The 24,687-nt window shown below is 28.9% G+C and overlaps 1 protein-coding gene across 6 annotated transcripts in view; it reads right to left on the bottom strand.

Moving 5' to 3' along the window:
- Ars2 (arsenic resistance protein 2) overlaps positions 1-24,687 on the bottom strand; it is a 92,963-nt gene that overhangs the window by 24,764 nt on the left and 43,512 nt on the right. For 5 of the 6 annotated variants that reach the window (XR_012755822.1, XM_075361362.1, XM_075361364.1 and 2 more), the window contains 10 exons: positions 21,320-21,419; positions 19,452-19,642; positions 11,541-11,618; positions 11,150-11,253; positions 9,269-9,379; positions 7,480-7,620; positions 6,210-6,392; positions 2,446-2,589; positions 679-816; positions 307-585 (listed from right to left, as the gene is read on the bottom strand). Coding sequence is in view for 5 of the 6 variants with exons in the window: in XM_075361362.1 (XP_075217477.1) it covers positions 307-585; positions 679-816; positions 2,446-2,589; positions 6,210-6,392; positions 7,480-7,620; positions 9,269-9,379; positions 11,150-11,253; positions 11,541-11,618; positions 19,452-19,642; positions 21,320-21,419 (1,469 nt within the window). In the remaining variant the exon portion in view is untranslated. The remainder of the gene's footprint in view (positions 1-306; positions 586-678; positions 817-2,445; positions 2,590-6,209; positions 6,393-7,479; positions 7,621-9,268; positions 9,380-11,149; positions 11,254-11,540; positions 11,619-19,451; positions 19,643-21,319; positions 21,420-24,687) is intronic. The other variant, XM_075361363.1, reaches the window with a different exon arrangement.

Raw genomic sequence — 24,687 nt, 5'->3', positions numbered from 1 at the left:
AAAAGTGCAATGCACCAAATTCAAAATTCATTGGTTTAGTGAATTCATTAACAATGAAGAAAAAACACATATTATTGAAATAATGAAGTATATGTACTAGCTTTATGTATTATAGCTAAGTAAGGTGAAATGAGAATAGTAAAACTAAACAACAAATAAAAAATTTGTCTACGTTAGATAACAGATCAAGTCTACACAGTCTAACAGGTCAAGTCTAAGATAACATCATTACCTAAATCAAACTTACAGAAATTAAATTTAATAGCAATTATTAAATGGTAGCATTTACAAAAACAAGAGACATACCTCTTTTTTAACTTCTTCTACTTTCTCAGCATGTTTATTAAAAATGTGTTTGCGAACAAATTCAGGACCTTTAAATTTTTTCCCAGATAATGGACAAAGCCATTTGTCCTTTGCTAATTCCTGAGTATTGGCAGCAATAAATTTCTCAACTTCAGCATCGGGCTCTTTAGCACCTAGTGCACTCAGTTCATCACCTTCAATGGGAGGATCAGTACTCACCAAGCATGCCATCTTTTGCTGAAAGCTACGACAATATTCTGTAATCTCTTGACTTGAGACCTACAAAAAAGATAATCGATATAAGCAATACTAAACCAATACATCAGCACAATAAATTATATCCGATTATATTACTAGTTTTCAATTAATTACCTTTGATGTAGGGGTTGTAGCTCTCGCATGCATTATACCACATCGATTTGGCATTTCATCCTCATTAGGATACTCACAATGATTGTAATAGTCAACTGAATGTACAATACGAAGATACAATAATAATCTGTCTAATACCTAAAACATACACAAACATATAAACACAATTAAAAAAAAATTATAGATCATAAAAAAATATTTTACCATAGTGAAAATACAGTGAACTAAACTAATTTACACTCTTACAGTTACATTCGAAGACTTATTTTTCTTTGGATTTAAGACAGTAATTTTTAACAGCAGTTTTAGCCATAATGCCTTAAAAAAAGAATTTCAGAAATTAATTATTTCACCAATAGAAGTTTGGTGAAACTAATACTAGGAGCAAAAAAATTATTACCAAATCAAATTTAATTATGTACTCTTTTGTTTATTTAATAATTTGAGATTATACCATTTTATAACAAATGAAATCATTGTGCATGGCTTTTATACAGTAATTTAATGCAACTTCATTAACTTTATTATTTATTTATAGCAACTATAAACGAACACTGAACAAACCAGCATCAAATCCAATTAATCTATTCACTCAATTTCAGCTTGTCCTGCATTATAACAGAACAGCTGTCATTTAAGCTGAACAATAAACAAATCCACTCAAAATAATAAGTTTGAGAAATCTTCACTGGGTTTATTGTATTTTTTAAAGAAAAAAATCGTTTCCTTTTGGTTGTTAGAATATATCTTACAAACTTCTCATACTAACAATTTTTTTAAATCAATTAACCAATATAAACAAAATATAAAAGCCACGCTAAAATGTATTCACAATAGTTCATGACTTTAAATCTGCAACTGTACTACGCATAAACCTTTTAGCTGCAAACACCTCTAAATCTTTTCTTTTTATAGTACTCTTATATTAAATGTTTGAACAATTTGAGCAGGATTATTTTCAGTTATCAAGAGGTATTAAGCACATATAACCATTTGTAATGATTTGTTTTGTAGTACTTAGAATAATTCTTTAAAAACTTTTAAGTACCTCCCATCTCGGTATGGTCTAGTTGAATGGCCATTCATGTTTCACTTGGTTGGAAAGGATTAGTTTAAACAATTATTTACTTCTTCGACATTTACTGCTTCATTGTAATTCTTTAACATCATTAACTATGATTATACAACAACAATCACAGGTAAAAAAGCCAAACAGAATTCATGGAAAATTACATACCCAATAAATATTTTAACTTTCCTTTAATAATGATAACAACAGTTCTAACATAATTTGAAAATTTTTAATTCCTTGAGGTAGAAACACTGTCTTGTCAAATGTAATCAAACCATTATGTTTGAATAGGTTTTTTTTTACACTCTTTCAACTATTTATAATTAACTTTATTAAACAGATTGCTGTATGGAAGAAATAAATCTAGTGATACAAACTGCAAAGAACAGACAATATTTTTGTATGTAAAATCTCTAGAGTAAAGGACATACATAATTGAACATAAAAAAAAGAAACATTTCTAAATGAACCTTCAGGATTTTACATTTTCTAATTTTATAAATAATCCAACAAATCCAATATAGATTTCTTCTTTTTAGAATAACCTTCACTATTTATGTTCTACATCAATGGCCAGCAATGTAGAACATCACTTAGATGTACAAATGTACAATTATCACCACTTTTGCACACCTAACAACACAACCACGAAAATGTATTTTGTGATAATATTAAAGAAAAAATGTAAGTAGTACCTTTAAAAGAGTTTGATCTTTTTCATCAGTATCTTCAGTTTCAGCTGCTTGTCCTAATAATTCCTCTTCTTCTGCAGACGCTTCCTCAATTAAGTAGTCAGTTATGTTGTGTAATACTGGATTTTGTGATACCAAACCAAAACTCTGAATGGAGAAAAAAGAAACTTTGTTTTTTTAATTTATCAGGGACAAGTTATTTAGAAGAAAAAGATAAGAATTTTTTACTAGAAGAAAATAGGTTAGTTAAGAAAATCAAATAAAAGAACATAATGTAGGATAAGTATAGAACAAATGAATAAATAAATATATGACAAGTAAGCTAATACAGTCAAGTCATCATTTAAATCAAAATAAATTCAAAGCTCAAGTCAATCAGACTGCAAATTTTTATGCCATAAAATTTTTATTGTCATGTCAATAGCTGACAAAAATGTATCATATTACTAATATTATCATTAATGAAATAAAGAATGTTTGATTTTTAGTTGCTATCATAATATAACAGTAAGGAAAAATTTAAATATCATACCGTTGAAATGAAATACACATAGTGCTAATGATGTATGCATAGCGTACAAACATAGTAATGTTACCTAACATACTACAGGGAAGGCAGGAAATCCTTTTACATTGCAATAAATCCAGCAAAATCAGGTTTTATTGCTGCCAATTCTCAACACTGATCTCTCACTGCTGCTGGAAAAGGTGGAGAGGACAAGCCGTGGTGGGGATTATCTGGTGCGTTCATTCATGGTAAAATCACTGTAGTCATAGTCAACTGCGCAATGATGGAGAACACAAGAGCATTTGTTAGTTTGTGTGTAGATCTACGAACATCAATACACTGGTAAAACATTGAAGAACTACGAATGACGTCTTTGTGCGTCTTGGAAAATTGTCACAATCACGGCAAAACATTACTGACATATGAGAAGAAAGCTTTTGTAAAATAGGAAGTGTTCTTGATGCGTTTATCAGACATGGATTGGACATGAGTCAGATGAGAAGCCCTGATCTAACCACAACTGACAATACACTCTGGAGTTTCATAAAGCAGATATGTCAACAACAAGCAGCTCAAAGATGCTGTTTGGTCATTTGAAATGATCACCCCTGATATGTTGTTACAGATGAAAAACTGGTCATGGAGTGCATACAGCTGTGTTTTGAACATGGTGGAACCCAAACAGATGTATTAGATTCATAGAAGAAGGTAAACTGCACCTAACCTAATAATTTCTTAACTAGTGTAAAGGGACTTCCTGTCCACTCCATAGTGACAACTAATAGTGCAAATAGAATAACACGTGAAATACAATCACGACAAAATATTTACAGAAAACAAGCGTTAATAAAAATCAAAAGTGAATACATAAACCAGCTGATTTAATTTTTGTTTTTTAAAGATTTTTCCTCTAAAATTCTAACAATTTTCTGCCACATTTTGTCTTTCTGTCTTTTTGTCACATCTGTCTTTCTTGTTTTTAATTAAAGCTGAATTTCTGAAACTTGTAATTGTTTTCTATTAACCTAATTTTCATAAATCTCCTTAAAATTAATTCTCTAAAAATGTAGTTTTGTTAATTTTTGTTTGTTTATTGGCAATTTACAGCAAACATAAAAAGGTAGCTTCACAACTCCAAATTTTTTTATGCTTTGCAACAATTTTTTCAGGAACTATTTGGGACTTGTTTCATTCAGTTTTTCAGTATAGAAAAATTATAAGAAACCACCAAATTTGTCTCTTAATTTAGGTCCTAGGTATTTGATTATGGCTTGATTTTACACTTTGAGCAGATATAAGGACGAAATATTTTGCCAGCTTTAATTCAAAATAAAGCATTTATAAGTTTGTAGAAATGTTTTTGCTTATATTAATGTTCCAAATTGCCTCCCAAAGTATTGCCGTGCAATTTTTAATCATGTAGCACACATACAAGTGCACATGCAAATGCATACACAAAGATAGATTTAAATTAAAAAATATATATATATATTTAGGAACGATAGCTTTCTTAAAACACTTTTTTTACTGCTTAGGTGAATTTCATTAATGTGGATAATATTATCAAATAATAATAATAATAATAAAAACTATTATAAAAATTAAAGACTGCTAAAAAAAAAAAAATAAAAAGAAAAAAAAAGAAAAGAAAATAAGGTATAGAAATAAAGGACTGAACATTGTTATGCAGTATTTAATTAAATACAATAATTGGTAACAAATCAACTTTCAGTTTTTAATTTGTTTAAAAGGCAATTTAAGGTTGTCTAATGATTAAATTCTCACAAAGTCTGTCTTACATCAATAAGAAAATTTTCACCTTCAATGAAAATCTTTAAATGCATTCAGGGGGCTTTTTAATATATGATAACCCCGACTACAAATATTCAGAGCACCCCGACTACAATTAAATATTTTTGTGACAATTAGGATTGTATACTTTCAGATAAATTTCATAAGAAAGCTACAAATTGTAATGGGTACCATGATTCAACTTCTGGAAAATTCTAACATCTTTGCGTTTCACACCCCCCAGACCCCAAAACCACAATTACCTCAAAAGTTATATATATATATATTTCACTAACTTGTGGACACGATAACTGCCGTAATTTTGCACCAATCACTTTTAAATTGTTCCTTAAATAACTCATCCCAAAATCTCAGTTCAGTTCGTTAACGGCCAATCTTCAGACCATGGGGGTGGTGATATGGAGAGGCTTTTTCGAAAAAAACAAATTATCGCTATAACTTTCTTATAAAATATCAAATTCATTTAAAGTTCCTATTTTTCTTTGGATAAGGGCCTAAAACTTATGTAAGTAAAGTTTTTTGATCACAACCATTGAAACTTTGTTTCACATGCAACCATTGTTGTATTGAATAAATTTGAAGTTTTTCTTAACTTTAAGGTGAAAATCTTTTTTATCCCCTCCTTAGCACCGGTGAAATCTACTTCCACCTTCCGGCATGCTGAAAGGGATTTTTTTATTGTTGGTCTTTCATTGTAAATACCATTATCAATTTTTATTTTAAAAAAGACTGATAATGGTATTTAAAAAACCTTCAACAATAAAAAGTATACAATGAGAACAGCTACTATGAAATATATAAGAAAAAGTATACGCCTGATGCAACCAAATCCCAGTACAAGCATGGGTTTTTATCAAAGTAACTTGACAGTACATCTCACCTTTTGAAAGTTACTACATATGTGTGGTTACACGATCACCCAAACTAGTAATGCTAAAAACATTTCAGTACAGGAGTGTGAGGTTACATATATTAATAGCAGCAAGAGTATTTAATAAAAGGAACTACAATCATATGCAAGAGGGAGACAGGAAATGCATACATGAAAAACAAACTACTGAAAATGTTTAATGCGATATACTGAAAAGAATTAAGAAATGTAATACCAGAAAAGTCAAATAACAGAAAACAAATCTTAAACTTATATTTATCAGTGGCAAGTATTCTTTTCTCTTTAATCTGTTAGGTGATACCTTCTGAACACTGTTATAAAGTGGAATAACATAAAATTTTTCCTTCACACAAAGCAATACTGTTTACAACTTTTACCATAAAATAAGGTGGTGTTCTGTAGTTGATTTATAAAGGTTCACTACCTTAAAAAAAATAGTAAATCATGGATATAAAATTCATATCCTCCTTTAAAATATCAGTATTAAAAAAAAATGAAGAAATATAATTTATTATATTTTCATATATACATGTTATAAAGCTATGTGTGAATTACTTGTTCTTGTTGCTGTTGATTTTCTTGCCAAAGACCAGATTTTGCATCTAGATTCTGAATAATCCTTGCACTAAGTTTCATATCATGCTGTATAACTTGTTTATTAGCAGTCAGACCTGTAACTGTACGTATCCGCCGGCTTAAATCTCTGTTCACAATAGCACCTAATTCACAATCCCTTAACTGAAAATAAAAAATATAACACATTATGTAGAGATCATACCAAAAATCATAAAAAAGAACAAAATAAGATTTATATAAATATTTATTTACAATTTCTGTTCAGGTTTATCAAACTAAGTACACAGTAAAAGACCATTCATGTTTTTTATTAACATGATTTATCTAATGTTAAGTAAACTAAAATTATATACAGATTAAAAAATTAATTTTATAAACTAATCTTTTCAGTGCATATAATAGAGGCAAGAAATTTTCTACTTTGAACTTTTATAATCTGACAGCAATTATATATATATATATATATATATATATATATATTAGAGTATTTAACATTCTGTTTTGGCAGCAATGTCCCTATAAACAAAAGATTTTTTTAATGAAACTAGTAATAAAAATTATTATTTTATTTAACATAAAAAAATAAAATTTTAATTAACCAATTTGTAAAGAAGGAAGAATTTCTATTAAACCTGCTGTGAATTTTTGACAGTTGTTAAAAAAAGAGTAGAAACTTTTCATATGCTTAATGCACTTGTATTCAGCTTCAACTGTTTTACTGCAAAATGATTTCAATTTTTTAACTTGACCAAAGTTCCCAGAATTTTTAATAAGCTCTTCTTTCCTTCACAAATCAGTTAACCGAAATTATGAAAACGTGTATTGCATCGGAGCAAAAACTTCTTAACAGAACCAAAACAATTTTTTTTAAGTGGCTGTTGTTATATTACCTTTTTTCAGCCAATTTCATTATAACAGCCCAATTTTTTGTATCAAGTGGTTCATAAAAATAACACATTTAAGCTAAAGTATTTATTTCTATACACATTCTACAATTAGATGCAATTTCATACTTTAATACCATACTTTAACCAATGTAAAATGTTTCCATCCTACAAAACTAATTTTCTACACATTTAAATTAAATTAATACTGTGATTATATTTTAAAACTATTCAAATATTGCAAATTAAATGTACTACGAGTTTTCTTGAAAAAATGGATAATTAGCAATTGGAATTATTATTAAATAGAAACTTGGAACGAGATTTTTTAAAGAAGACATTTTAAACAGTATTACTGTACTTACCCTAATATTATTTAAATTCCAGCAAATCTCTTTTATATTAACATCTCTCTGAAATGTAACCCAACCTCTTCTAAACCATCTTCGTTCTGGCTGAGGATCTGCAATTGCTACTCTCATAAAACCTGGATATCGTTTACACATCTAAAAAAAGAAGATATTTATGTTATTAAAACCAATAGTAGGAGATAAAAATAATATAGAATTCAATCAATCAAGATGACCGTCTCAGCATATAATTTTTGTTCTCTTAGATTATCTTGTTTAAATACTGAACCTGTTTATCCTCAAAGTAACCTCTTTCTCATTGCTGGATATATCTTTTTTACATAATTGTGATGTTTCTTTTATCTATGAGCACAAATATTTCTTTCTGTGAGGATTTCAACAAGAGAAAATATGCAGAGGCAAGATCAGCAGAATACTGAGATTGTTACAAAGCATAGGTAAATTAGTTTTATGGAAACAATCATAAATCAACAGTGAGCAATGTAACTAGGATATTGTAATGTTTGAGAAACTAAGTTTTCCTCAAATACAAACCTTCTTTCACAGGTACAACACATCCCTGCCAGGTAGTACTGTATTTATTGACAGGTTTAATATAGAGTGTTCCTGATCCGTGAAAAAACTATTAACATGACATTCAACCTGAACTAACAGAATTTTTGTGGCCTATGAAAGATTTACCAATCCATTGTGATGTCTACACTTCAGGCTCAAGAATGACAATGTAAAATAAGGCTTGATAATTACTATTTATTTATGCACATTTTACCCCAATCTTTATGACTGAACAGTTGCAGATAGATCAGTCATGTATTGGGTTGTCAGAAAAACATGATTATTTTCTGCTTCTGCTCATCAACTATGGGAAAAACTTTGGTATGATGAATTCCTATGTTTCCTATCAAAGCATGTACCAGGTAAAATTCAGCATCTGTCATAGTCTATCTTGAATAAAACACATAATTAATTGCATTTTCTTACATGAGCATAATTACTTGATGTCAATGGTTACCCTGAAGAATAAGGATCTTTATCAACAAACACAGGACAACTTTTAAATTGCATAAACTCTATGAAAGACTGTGTACAATTAAAAAACCAATCACCAAAAACTTTATAATCTCATTTGATAGTTTATACTAAACTGCACAAAAAGATTTAATTAAACTTGACAACAAACTCAAGTTTCAAGTACAGTTAATTTATAGTCGCAGTGAATATTCTAAGATTTTAACAATATTCTATTAAACGCACAAATATGTTGGAAAGAAGTTTCAAAGCTTTTTTTATTGATACTGCCCTTGAAGAAGCTAAAGTATGTATTAAAAACTGGGTAGTTATAATAATTACAAAAACCAGCAATAAAACAGAAAAACTTAGAAATACTTCTTTATAATTATCCAATTACTTCAATGCAAACTGTATTGAATATTGTTTAAAATAAGTATTACTTAATTTAAGAAAAATAAATTTAAAGTTTAAAAAAAATTTATATATTTGTACACTTGTTAATCACTGAATAAACGAATGTACATGAATAGATAAGCAGCTAATATAGAAGGAAGAGAGATGTTGACACATTAAGCAACATGGAATCATTGTGATATGCAAGTTCATTTTAAATATTAAGGATTTTAAATTACACAAGACTATTTTTAATTATGTTAATTAGTTACTACTGTATAAAAACAAAAGCACACAATTCAGTTACAATGTGTAAGACAGGTTTCAAATTTAATATAAGTATGTTCTTAAAGTTAATAAAATGATGTTTAAAACATACCGCTTCAACCTCTTGTTTTGTTATTGAAGGTGCTAAATTACGCAGGAATATAGAAGCTGTGCGATGTAATGCCCTTGGTTTAATTTTATTCTCAGATTCCTCAACCTTTTTCTATAAAAATTAAAATGTAAAATAATTACATATTATTTAAAAATAGTTTGTTTATATTCTTATTATTTATAAATTTAACATCTAAAACAACAAATGACAACTAAAACTACTTCATTATTTAATTTTAACCACAAAATCTTTATCTTGATAAGTTAGAACAAAAATTTACTGATGTGAAAGCAAAAGAGTTCAAATAATGTATATATAATAATTTCTAATAAATAATTTATTAGATATAAAAATCTTAAAACTAAAAAAAAAAAGAACAGATAACAGATTGAGAACTATAACTAAAGCTGAAAACAACAATGAAAAGGATTATGTTCAAACTAAGTGGTTTGACCTATGAAGATGAATAGGTAAGACTGCTGCCTTATCATCAACCTTGTTAAATATGCATGTTAAAAATAAAATAAAAAATATTCTAGAAGATGAAGGAATAGGTGTAAGAGGAAGGAAAATAGATTGCATGTTTGTTGGTGATATATTTTTTTTAGGAAAGGAAGGACATGATACCCAACAATTTCAAAATTAGAAGACAATATAGCAAAATATGAAATGAAAATTAATGCTAGAAAAACTAAAGTAATAAGCTAAAATAAGTAAATATTAAGGCAGGAGACAATAAGTGTGTAATAATAATAACAATAATATCTGTACAAAAAAAGGAAAAATTAATAAAATGAATAATGTACTAAGAGTTAAACAGTTTTTCAAAACATCTTATAAAGTATATATCTATACAGATCTGAAACATGGAGTCAAGAAAAGTAAAGGCTAGTCATTAAAGGGTGGACATGAAGAAGATTGGAGATGGTTAAACGGATTGTGAAAAAAAACATAAGGAGAGTTAACGAGAACAGAAGCTGATGAAAACAATTCAAAAGAAGAAATTAAAATTAATTGGGACAACATGAGAAAATTAACAGTCCTATAAGAATCATTATAAGGTACAAAAAAAGATGGTGGAAAAGAGTAAAAATTATAGGTCAATCTAAAAACAAATGGGAAATGTATAGAAGGGAAGAGAGGTAGATTGGAAGTTATGAGACTTGCCTCAGGAATTAATATTATGATGACGATAATTCTGACAGGTCACCCTACATGGTGGTATTAATATTAATTAATCAATAAACTTGTATATACTTCATTCACAAGAAGATACATAAGGAAAAAAAATAAGGATGTCAATATTGTAAGCAAGCAAAAATAAGAATATACAATAAATCAATAAGCTGGCTAGTATAATCGTACTATTAACTACCATGATTAGACTCTGAACCTAATTCCAGAAGAGTTCAAAAAGAAGTTTTTATAGCTCATTAATAATGTAAAATTACGGATTGATCCAAATTAAAATTAATTTTAATTAATTAAAATTCTAACTATCAAAATAAAAATATAACATCTCAATTTATTATTAAAATAAAACCATTAAGTAGCTAAGAATAAAAAAAAACTATTGCATTAATTAACTTAATAATTTATATAAATTTGCTAATAATTGCAATAACATCAGCTATATACAAAATTAATCAGAACTTTACAGCTACAATAAACAGAAAATATAAGGATTCAACAAGAAATTACAAGATTGTACAAGTAACCATAAACATCATTTGTTAGGTCATCATTGTTTACTGATGGAAGACAGAAAGAAAGAGAAATATGGTTATTATAATCTCCACTGGTTGGATTTCTTGTAGGAGTAGAGGAAGAAAGGCGATGGCGGTCAGGCAGGATAGGAGATGATGATGCTAATGTACCGACCTCACCCTCTTCTTCGGATACAGATACATCTTTTACATCTGTTTCGACTTCTTTCTTTTCTCTATCTTCACATTCTCCATCATCCACAGACATGGCCTCTTCCTCTACAAAAAAAGTCATGTAAATTAAGATAAAATAAAAATAAATTACAAATATTTTATATAAAATGTAAAGTAATATAAAGAGTAGTAACTTATTTACACAATTATTTCATAAAAATCTTAGAAATAAAATATTTTTGTTTTAAACGAAAGACAATAAATGTGTAATTAATTTTGATATCAAAGCATTAAGAAATCTACAGCAATTTGGGAAAGGAAAACTTAATAAATTTTCAATAACAATGACAAGCATTAAAAGATAATAAAATTATTTGATTCATCACACTAACCATTGTTGGTGGTATCAGCAGGTTTAGTTGCTTCTTCTTCCTCTTCATTATCACCATTTTCTTTTACAAGTAATTCATCTGAAAATTTCAGCTCAATAGATACATAAATCAAAAATAAAAATTAAAGTAAATACAACAAGCACATTAAAAAGAATATAACCAACCCATCAGGTTGGTCTTACAGTAAAATCATTAAAAATCAGCTGTTTAAAAACTTATTTTTTAATTAAAAGGTTCAAAATCTAGTAAAGGTAAAAGTTACGTTTCTAACGATTTGATTACTGGACAATGCATGCCGACAAACTTTGGTAGACGGGGTTCAATTTAACACACATCTCAGAATGGTTGTCCTGGGTCTGTACAATACTACACCTCATTCACAAGCCACAGGTAATATTATTCTCACCTCATTAGGCCGTGTTACTGTTCACTAGTTGAACAAATTGCAACATACACATTAGGAATAGAAAACTAAATAAATAAAAAGTATACAATTAGTTGTAAGAAAAGTTTATCTAATATTTTTCAGTTGACAATAAAAATAAATAATAAACAAAATGACAAATAATCTTAACAGTATATCCCATATTTACAGCTTTTAATCTCTATACAACAATTTACCAGTTTTAATATGCAAATAGTGTAATATTACTTTTTGAATTATCAATTGATAGTCGAAAACATAAACATTTTATTCACACACATTTCACAAGAAAATTGTACGTTTAGTTTCATTGTGACCTAAGGACATTCATGAAGTCCACTGCCTGGCAGCTAACCATTATAGCATGTTTTGTTGGTGCAGGTTACAGTTTGTAAAATTAATAGTGTAATTACATTATAGAAACAAGCCTAACTCTTTTTTTTTTTTTTTGTTAAAGTTTACCTGATAATATTTTATTAGTGTATAGTTAGATGTTTTAGCTATAATGAGGGAATGAACATGCTTACAAGTTAGCTGTATAGAAAATACAGCTAAAATAATGTTAACTGCCACTATTCTGAGTTACAATTATTCAACATGTTTTAAATTACAATGTTTAATATTTTTAGCACAAATGTAATTGCAAAAATATTCTCTGAAGTCAAATTTTGTAAACAACTTTATAAAATTAATTTAAGTTCTTCTAACTAATCTGCAGTTTACATTTGTTTACTTTGAATTGAAATCGGTATGAAAATAGTTTGGATTTGACTGCAGTAGAATTCAATTAAAACCTTCAATACTGAACAAAAAATAAATAAATAACCTTTTAAAGAAAAGTAACTCAGATCCTCAGTAGCTTTTCTATAACTCAACGATTCAATTTCTATTTCAACAGATTTGTAAGAAACAACCCACTGGGTTGGTCTAGTGGTGGTGAACACGTCTTCGCAAATCAGCTGATTTGGAAGTCAAGAGTTCAGTAATCAAGTCCTAGTAACGTCAGTTATTTTTATACGGATTTGAATACTAGATTGTGGATACTGGTGTTTTCTTTGGTGGTTGGGTTTCAGTTAACCACACATCTCAGGAATGGTCGAACTCAGACTGTACAAGACTACATTTCATTTACACTCACTCATACATCATTCATCCTTTGAAGTAATTCCTGAACAGTAATTCCCAGAGGTTAAACAGGGAAAAAAGAAGATTTGTAAGAAACGCATTTGGTTCCAAGTAAACCATTGCACATGTTATCTCATGCATCAGTAAGTGACAAAAAAACCTAAAAATTAAAAAAAATTGTTTTCAAATTTTTGAGAACAATGTTTAAAAATTTAGTTTCTAATTTAAATTCAAATCTCTAATTTTAAATATTTTGTAGCATGTGTATGTAATATATATAAAAAAAAAATAATAGCTGCAGTTTTTTTGCCTAAATCATGAAAATTGGTATATTGTAAGCAGTAGAGATAATTTAAAGAAATTTCTTTTAGTTCTGGCTGGTTTAAAATTATAAAAGTCATTTTTCACATAAAACAGCAAATATCCAGATACATGTATATCATTTAAGTGGTTGAGAAATCAATTTGTGCCTTGACCAAAGTATGAATCTAACCCTGAAGGTTAAAATCTAGAAAGGGAAGAAATTTAAAAAAAATTACTTTCATAACTATGTTCATTTTTCAGGGTTAAAATTTAAAAAAAAATAACTGTTTATTTTTCAGGGAATCTGGTTCAAACCTGGCTGTATATATATTTTTCTACAAACTATTCTTTTTAAATCCAACTGTTGATTACATATTACATTATGTACTTTCTGTGGAAACTAATTTTTCAATAAAGCTTGCTGCAGAGACTAGAATATTAATACAGTTTTAATCTCTAGCAGTTTGACTGTCCCATTTTGCAATTGGGTTTTCTTTTATGTGGTAGTTTAATTAAAAGGCACAAAAAAGCAAATTTGTTCACTACAACACAAACAACCACAATTTTTAAGTACATTCAAGCCCATCTAGCAGCTCCCCCCCCCCCCATCACTGTAATAATCTCTGACAGGTAGCCCCCATCACTGTAATAACCTCTGACAATACTTAATAACATAATATTATCAGGTAAAACTTAATAAGGCAAACAAATATGATATATTTCACTATTAATTTTGCAAACTGTAAACTGCACTGATGACGGATGTGCTAACAGAAAGTTGCCACACAGAGGATTTTATCATCACTGTCTAAACGGATGTCTAGTTTATGTATGCCAGGCGACGGAAACAAGCATAAAATGACACAGCAAAAATAATATAGCAAAATGGCTATGATGGCACTAATTCACTAAACTATGATGGGTTTGATGTTATTCTCCATTTCTTTCTGTTCTGCACTAATCTTTTACCCTCAACATATTTGCTACATAATGAGCAGAAACATTAATATTTAACTTCAAATAATTCATTTTACAGTAAACAAAAGATTAGCCTTTAGAAACTAAAGCCTGTAAATTTGACAAGAAATTTCTTCAATATGTCTTTTTCTTGTTGAGGTGTAATAAATTTAAATATTTATTTACAATCCAATCAACCAGCAACTGCTTCAGTGAATAGAATTCAAAACATTTCTTTACTTCATTATAAACATGCATGGTACCCTCTCTATATATGGCTTCTTGCTCAATAAAGAAATTTGCTTTCTTTGCTTCCAACAATAATTTTTGTCCTTCAGACTATCAATGCAGCTTTTTTCATGTTTAATTAATCTTTCATAATCCTTAATCTCATTCCTTGAATTGATTTTAACTCTGCTTCCTCTTTATCTCCTTATTTAAAAATTTAGTGATTTTAGAGTCAAAATTTTTGTTTGCCATATAAAATATAATCCTGTAGCATACATTTAGTAGTATTCACGTTCAATTATCCAAATCTCTTTACTCATTAAATAATCCAAACCTAAAGATGTAAGGATCTATAACTCCAGTTTTCATATAAAAAAAGAAATTAAACAATTCCTCGCCATTAAACCATTCCAAATAAAGAGATAGAGAATTTTTCCTGAGTATTCAGGTTGTACAGCTTGTGGAAAGTTTACATCTTGTTCTAGATCTTACCATGGAAATTTCATTACACTCCTGGCATAATGAATAAATTCCCCAGTATAATCTGGAGAAGGTGCACTGAGTTGTGAAGTAGTATACCAAACAGCAACAACTGCTAATGGAATATTCTTATTAAAATTTACATCTTTTATTGCATTAAACAATTCTCAACAGCATTTTTCTGGCACCTTTTTGCCCTGAATGAATAGACACCGACCGCTGTCTGAGGAGCCCCTGACATCTGAGAAGCCTGATGTAGAAAAGAAGTTAAGTATAAAGACATATGCAGAATGATTAGGCAGTATTTTTTTTTAAATGAAAAGTAGATGCCAAGTACATCTATATAACATTATGGCATGTGCAGTTGTTATATGGAAGTGAGCCATGGGTCAAGACTGAACCGTGAATAGAAACAGTGGAAATAACATTTTTTTTTAAAGCAATCAAGGGTGTAACCCATTTAGATTATTTTCTCAATAGAGATAGCACTGAGTTCCATGTAAATGGAAGACAGATACTGAGAAAATATAAATAAAAATGGTTAGAGCATATAACAGGATGGAAGAGAATAGGCTCTCCTTAAAAACATTGAACTATTGTCCAGAAGGTAGATGAGATGAGAGTTGGTCCAGAAAAAGATTGGTGGAAGATTATATGATGCCAGAACAGCATTTGGATCCTAATCCACTACAGCTGAAGAAGATATTTGCTAAATCGTGACATTTTCATCTACTTTAAAACCCAGCCTTTTGTCTTCTGCAACAATATTTTATCTTCTACACATCTTGCTCTTACCAAATTAACTAAACTTCTAAGGTCTACCAACCTGGTTTGTCTCTACAAGATTTCTTCTCTTTCCTACCTATCTTAAGACCTCTTATTTTTTAACATTATCCCCTTATCAAATTTTCAACATCCTCCTATTCAAATTTCAATGGCCTCTATTTTTTCCTATTCCTTTCTTTTTGCACAACTCTAAAGTGCTATAATCCACATAAATACTTTCAAATATGTTTAATTTTTTTTTCCATGAAAGCTGTCTTTGCTTGTGCCGGTCTGAGTTTGAGGTCTACATTTCTTTGTCCAACATTTCTAATTTCAACATCTAATAAACAAATTTTACTACTTTATATTGTTCAACTATTTTAAAGGATCATCCTATTTCTCATAACATACCTTTGTTTTATTCTTATTTATATTTTTCTCCTAACAATAAATCCACCCCACAGCAGTTTTTCTTCTGACCCATTCTGGTCAAAAGAACAATGTAATCAGTAAACCTCATATCTTTTTTTTCTACTTGGATCATTACTCCTCTCAAACTTTTTTATCTCTTTATTGCCCATTTTATTTAAAATTTAAACAGGAATGGGGAGAAGATGCATCTTAGACTGTTTGGAACTGCAGTAGTGCCAATGTAAAACTAAAGTAGTAGTAATAAACCCAATCAGCAATGAATAATGTGTAACATAGCAAATACAGCCACACAAGTCTGCTAGAGCATTAATATTAAATGAGATTATTTTTGGTTAATTATATACAACCTGTACAAAAATAAGTTTGGACTACTCAGTTTTTTATTCAGTTTTGAAGTCTCTGAACGAAAAAAAAAAAGAAGCTATCTTGTTATCATTGCACATATGGCACTCAGATGCAGTGTTATTGAAAACCACTATGAATAAATAATTTATTCAGATTAGCATGCAACTCCAATCTACATGGAGGATAACATCAAACAGGAACACGTAGATGTATAATTCACTTGGAGCATTCACTCATTTAGAGCATTTGCCTTGGTGAATCAAGGGAAACCATAGCATAACATCTTAATCAGAGCACTACATAAAATAGTTAAAATAAATATTGTTTAAGCTCATATTTAAAAACATAAAATAATAAATATTGAAAAACATATAAAAGCAAGTACGTGTATATTAAATGATTAAAAGTTTATGCATATTAAATAGATTAAGGTAAAAAAGAAAAAAATTATAATTTAGAAGGTAATAATATAAATTATTAGACCACATATATTTCTTTTATTATAAATTAAACAAAGCTGAAGAAGATTCAGAACTTTACTTTAATTAAAATTATTTAAAAACTCATTGAGAAAACACACTTCTATAAATAGAAATATTTTTATTTTAAATATATATTTTAAATATACTGGTTAAGATCATTTTAAACAAATTAAAAACGTGAACCTTTAGAAAATAAGAGAAATTTTCAAATGATATCCTGCAGCAGTAAATATACACAAACTTAACAAATTCAATAATTATAACAATTCACAATAACAAAAAATATTTTGTCTACTACCAACTATTTTTAACAACCTTTTACTGCAGAAAAAGAATTATTTTATTTCAGAATACAGCTTGTTTTTACACTCATGAACAATGAATACTGAATTTTTGTTACTATACATCACAAAAAAATTACTTATAAGATTTAATACTTTAACATCATGTAAAGTATTTTAAAGTCATTTAAAGTTTTATCCACACAAATTAAACCACTATTAAAAAAAATATTTTTAATTATCACTCAGGAAATAATAACTTGTAAACTTTAATCACAGTAAATTATTTAACTATTTTAATTGTGATTTTATAATTTGAAGTTATTGAAAATCACTATATAAATCTATATTAAGCAACATTTCTGAGATTTTAGAACCTATTGCAAAATCCCATTTTTGGATTCCACACAACATATCAAAAATCACAAAGTATACCAGGACTACTTGACTGACATAGGTGAATTAAACTAACTTGGTAAAGGACAAGTCAAAAATAAACTTTCGCCGTAACACACCTTCAAGGTTGTCATACTGCCTTCTTTACAGGCATGCTTAGTCGGTATGTCTACGGGCACATGTGTAAAATTTGATCCCAATTGCTTCAAGTGCCTTCCAGCTATTACAGTGTAAACATGTCTGTTCCGCTAGCAGTTTGCACAAAGAAGAAACAACAAGCACTGATCCGATTTGTCTGGCCAGAGGGTATGAAAGAGGGGGCTGGAATTGATTATAGTCCTTTATCACAATACAGGGACAGTACTTATCATGGATTGAGAAGTTAAAAAGTGGCCAGACAAGTGAGACAATGAAGAAGGAGCAGAACGCCCATCAAACTCCATCATGAACAATATTCAGCAAGCTTGAGAAATGGTTCTAGCAAGTTACCATTGATAAGGTAACATCATCTTTCAACATTAGTCATAGTTCTGCCTATCAAATTATCCACTATAAGCTCAGCTTCCACAAAGTCTGGTGCAATGGGTTCCAAGCCCACCCACAAACAGCTCGCCACACCATTTAAACCATCAAGTTGAATTCTGAGGTACTCCAACACCCGCCAACAACCCAGATGTTGCTCCCTCAGACTTTCATCGGTTCTCAATGACGCTTTGCAAGGTCATTGATTTTCCAACATGCAGGAAGCGGCGCAAAAGTGGCTTTGTGACCGAAGACCTTTTTCCTGGAAGAAATACACAAACTTGTGGATCACTGGACTAAGTCAAGGTAGGTGACTATGTACAAAAATGATGTAAATGTTGAACTTCTACTTTTGTGCAAATAAATTGTAGAACAAAAAGTGTAAATAATTTTTGAATCGTCCTCGTACTACATGATAGCTGTGATAGGTGTCTGTTACTGATTTAACTGGCAATAACTATTACTACTATTATCTCTTTCTGCTATCTAGAAGTCTAACATTTTTGACAGGAAAAACTGAAGATATATTGTACTGTTTTGCAATTACAACTTTCTTCTGCGTTGTCCAAAAGCAATTTATCATACAGCTTACATAGTTAATGAGTGAGTTAATAAGTTGAACTGATACTTTTATGAACAATGAAAAAGTAAATTATTAAAATTATTATTGTCTATAAAAACAACAATTTGACGTCATGAATAATGCAGTCAAAAATACTGTGATGAAATCACTTTCAGATAAAAAATTTAAAATTCAGATAAAACATCAAAGAAATCCTCCATTTTCCTGGTTCATAAGTTGTGTGTTCATGTTATACACATAGATTGCGTCACCTAAACAAAACATTGTACTGTAAATATAACAACAGTGTACATTTAAAAATGTTGAATGGAAGAAAGAATATATATAAAGTCATACATAGCTTACTCATTTAAATTGCTGAAGGTGGTTTCATCATCATGCTTACCACTTACTTTATTATCACAATAGTTAAATAAAACGTTTTTAATAGAACATGATTTGGATACAAGGCTACATTGTCTCTAGGATGAGTGGTTAAGCTACACAAAGATATTAGGTATTTAATTAATACTAATGAACATAGAAATCCAATCAAAAACCAAATAACCTATTAACAAACAATTCTTGTTTTAGAATATAAATACAAACCAATCACTGGTTTCCTGTCTTCAGGTTCTGGTGATTTTTCCTTGGGATTTTCTTCTCCCTCTTCTTCTTCACCATCAGCCTTCTCTTTATCCTCTTTTTCATCAGCTTCAGATTTGTCCTCTTTTCCTCCATTCTCTGTTTCAACATCTTTCTTCTCTTCTTCTTTTTCCTCTTTTTCAAGGCCAGGTTCTCTAAAAAAAATTAAAATAATATAAAATGAAAAATAGGTATTAATTGTTACAAACTATACCTTATTCATTACTTTAAGTTTAAGTCAAAATCTATCAAATATTTTTAACAGAAAAAATAACAGTTTTTAAATAATTAAATAATAAATAAAATATTTTGTAGTTTGCATTTACTGAAATCAGTCACGATATTTCATAAATTAATTAAGAATATTACATTGGACTATCCAATTGTAGTAACTCCAAAAAGGAACAGAATACTGTAAATACAAATCACAATATCAAAAAAGTATGACATGACATGACTTCCTTGTTTAAATTTTTTATTGTTTCTAATAAAATTAAATTTATCTTTTACATTAAAGTGATTTCAAGCCGTTGAAAGTTACATAAAAAGCCTAGTAAAATATGTCTATACAGAACCAAAGTATAATAATGTTACAAAACTAATTTTTAAATAAGTTTTATACATACAACACACATGATGCCCTACAGTCTATGTTTAGTTTATGTATCCTGCAATGACGGTACTCAGCTCCATATGAATTTTAGAAAAACACATGTTGCTATAAAAATTCCAACCTGTATAATGAAATATTTTAAATTCTATTTCTGTCAAATTTGTATAAATTACAGAAAAAATGCTTTTATTTAATTTTTAATATGTTTAAAATCTCAGTAATGCCATAGATAAGTTGCAATCAACTATCCATAGAACTGGCCTACACATTTTTTGTTCACAACTAAAACTAGATAAAACTTAAGTCCATCACCACACAGAATTTACAGAGACTGCACTTCAGATTTTAAATCTGCAGCTATCTTAACATTATTAAACTTAATGAATGCCATGGCTTGGTCAGTGCCATCACTGAATACCAAACTCAAGCGTTAATACATCTAAAAAGGAAAAAGTTGATGAATTTTAATAGTTTTGCATTTTTGTAAGTCACTGTAGGTAATTATATAAATAGATCCTGGGCAAGAAGTTACTCTCAAAACCTAAATAAGTATAACATCCTTTCTTAACCACCCTCTATGTTTTTACATATCATTGATTCATCTTCCCAACCAGTTCTATGAGAACTTTTTTGACCAAAGTTTTTCCATGCAGAGGATTTCAGGACTGAAGCTTTGTTTTTAATCCAGTGGTTGCCCAATAAACCTAATGGCTGAAGGGAAGCTATAAGGTAAAGTTAAGAGATAACACACAGCATGAATATATTTCCCTGTAAAGGCTTTACCTAATATTTATATATCATTAATATTGCCATTCAAAGTTTCAAAATGCAGCTTGAACTATATCAGTATGGTAAAGAATTTTGCTGAACACAAATCAACAATTCTTATTCAGTATTAACTTAGAAAAAATACAAAGATGTCACAATAAACATATTCCTTTTTTTAGTTATTAATAAATATTGATGGGAAAAGTGAATTTTTCTGCAAATAATTTAACATCACCATAATGTGAACATTATAATGAATATTAACAGTATAAAAAATAAACCATGCCATTTATAATGGTATGGTGGGAGCCAAATCCTTATTCACTACTTACTATAACAATTTTACCAAAAATGATTATTTTTTAACAGAATAATGAAGTAAATTGTGTATTCAGATTCTATTTTGAATTTATATTCACATAAATTTTCCTCACACTTAGGTATAACTTACTCTTTAATAACAGGTTTTGGCGGAATTTCAGTGGCATTAGCAGCAATGGTACTGACAGTAGTAGCACTAGTTGTTTCCTTGACTTCTTTATTTTCAGCTACTGAAAACAAAAATTGACTTACTAGTAATGAATTATAATTCTTTATTTCAGCAACTACACGCTAACCATCCAATTACAGTTACTTATTAAAGATGAATTTTGTAGTCTATGAAAAACATCATGCATGTCTGCAATTTGAATCAAGAGACTTCCGTATGAAAACCAGATATGCTTCCATAAAATATTATTAATGAACAAATAATATGTCACAACAAAATTCAATGGAAAACTGTTCTTACAGACAATTATAACGCCACAGACTATACATTTTTTAAATTCAACCTAAACACACTATTTAGAAAAAATAAAAACGCAATTCAATACAATTTAATTTCTAATAAAATTATTAAATGAGTTCAAATAATTATTACACTTTACATTTTGATTTATTACATACTCTACAAATGCACATAATGTAATAACATTTCTTCCACACAGCATTCTTATAATCTATGTCTAATAATAATAACTAACCTAAAGAGTCTAGTTAAAGGCAGTAAAAAGTATAAAATCATTCTATTCCCTTCTGGTAAATATTTGTTTTTAATCCATAACCAAAGAGAAAAATAGAAGTCTATATCCAAATTATTCACTGAATCAACAGAGCTTAGCTTATTTCAAATAATACACATTACTACTTTGATATAATTTGACACAGTGCTTTTTACCCACCTTGTAGCAGGTTAATATCAGAGCATTATTGAATCAATTATAACTGAATATTTTACTGTAACGCCTTGACATGTCCCTGACCACTATTTTGTTTTGTTGGGTTTTAATTAATAACAAAATCTTTGTTGGCAATCAATGAATGTAACAAATGTGTGTACACATTTAAACAAATAAACAAAGCTCCACTAAATAAGAGCAGATTTCTGAAATATATCTGTCAAAAACATCTTGCATTTTAATCATCCATTATCAATCCCTTAGTTTTTTAGGCAATAAGCTATGATAAAAGATTAAAGTAAAAACTCCAAAACTATTTGATATTTAATCATCATAATCTCATCATCCTTTCCCTTTCGAAATTAATATTTACTTGGATGGCAGATAATGCATCTTGTTAAAATTCATTTTCTCAACTATTTTTATTATATGACAAGCTTTATCCACCTCTTTTCCTTTTTCAGATCATCCTTTCAGAATTTATCACTCTTTTTTCCACATAATGTTCATCAAAACCTTTTTCCTACTATGTTTAAATTAAAGATTTTTTTGCTACTCAATTGTGCTGCCTTAGTAAATGCCCAGACCATCTTCATATACCCTGTTAAATTCTCTCCTTTAGTGTTCTATCTCCTAGGTCTTCTCTTATTGTTTTTAAACAACTTTTTAAATGATCTCTTTACAACTTTCCAGCCCTGCTCCTTTTAGAAATTTCACCAGTAACCTGGTGAACATTTAGTCATCCATGACTTAATGTTTTACAATTCCAAAGCCATAATATTTCATTTCCTTACTCCATATTAAAATTATATTTTGATAATTTCTCAGATCTCCATACCTCATCGCCAGTCTCAACTGACAATCCATCCTTAGATATTTTGCTTTGCAACCTAATTCAACAATTTATAATGCATCTTGCATTTTGCAACCTTTCAAATTGCTTTCACTCCTTGCCAATAACCATATTTTTCTTTATAGAGTTTAACCAGTTATATTTTTATTTAATAACTTGGAATTTGATCCTCCCTTTCTGCCACAGTAACAACAAATTTCACTAACTGACCTACTTTCCTGTTATTTTTTTATGAACCTCTTCCATAACAATTATAAAAACAAAAATGAGGGAACACTAATTTGACTTTCAATTGCAAAACTTTCAGTCTCTCCCAATATGATCCTTACACTTTGCTTTCACCTTTTTTTTTTTTATAAAACTCTTTTATCATTTCTATAATTATATCTTAAGACAACCTTTTAGCCTTTTAGTACATGTAGTATACCAATGGTTAAATATTAAACAGAAAGTAAATAAAATCATAGTCTATCAGTAAGTAATTCGTTCAATAACAATTTCACCATAAGCTGTCAATTTTTGTCAGTTATAAAGGAGATTATTCTTAGTTATTACAAGAAATATTAGTTTACCTGCATTATTAAACTTATCATGTGAAAATCAAAAATACTTCTAATTAGCAAATGAAAGGAAGCCTTTTTATAAATTCATTATACAAATTAATTTTATGCAAATATGCTACTAGCTAAAGAGTATCTAAACTTTACAGTAATAAGAAAAAAGTATGATTATTAAATACATCAATGTCACTGTATGAAATATCATCTGTTTCTTGCACATATAATAACATATACAGCCCACTTCTAATAGTATGAACCATCCTTCACAAAAAAAAGCCGTAAACACAAGTAATACCAAAGTTTTATGTGTTATGTCAATGAATAAGATGGTACTTACGTATGAACGCCACCGCAGCTACAGCTTTAGGTTATGTTGACTTCGTGTACTGACAAATCGTAGTATATCAAAGTAACCTAAATAAATATAACCTACACTCGCTTTGCTCGCTAACCTCTTATAATTAAAATTAAATATGCAGAATATATACAACATTATGATTATTAATAATATAACCTTAATGTTATAGCACTGAAATCCAATTAATGTTAATCCACCAAAATCCGATTGACTACTTTGTCTTTAAATAATTGTAGCTGCGGTGGCGTTAATACGTAAGTACCGAGGTTAGCGAGCGTAGGTTATATTTAGTTAGGTTATTTTGATATACGTACGATTTGTCAGTACACGAAGTCAACATAACTTAAAGCTGTAGCTGCGGTGGCGTTAATATGTAAGTACCAATAAGATAAAATACCTTCTTGTTCAAAAAGAAGAAAGTCACACACTTTCTTCTTTTCTTCATATAAAAAAAATTCTGCAATTTTAAAATATAATAGCAACAAATCTTGCATTATTTGACTCAGTAATTATTATTAGTAATTAAATAAAACCACAATAATTACACTGTCAACAAAATTTAATTTTTTGTTTGTTAAATGAGAGTGAATGAATGGCTGATTCGTAAAGTAGTTTTTATGCTGATATCTTATATATTAATCATTTTTTTTCTATCAGGCTCAGTTTTTTTATAAATTGATATTTCTTTTGAAACAAAAGATGTATGGTGGACATAATATGACAATGCATTACATGCACTTTGTACTCACCTAAAATCTATTTCTTCTGGATTATTTGCTGTAAGTAACTCCCTCTTTACATTCTAACAGTAGTCATCTAACATTTTTG

The sequence above is a fragment of the Lycorma delicatula genome, chromosome 3 (assembly GCF_047948215.1).
Source record: "Lycorma delicatula isolate Av1 chromosome 3, ASM4794821v1, whole genome shotgun sequence".
NCBI lineage: Eukaryota > Metazoa > Arthropoda > Insecta > Hemiptera > Fulgoridae > Lycorma > Lycorma delicatula.
This window is presented reverse-complemented; position numbering and strand designations above follow the sequence as displayed.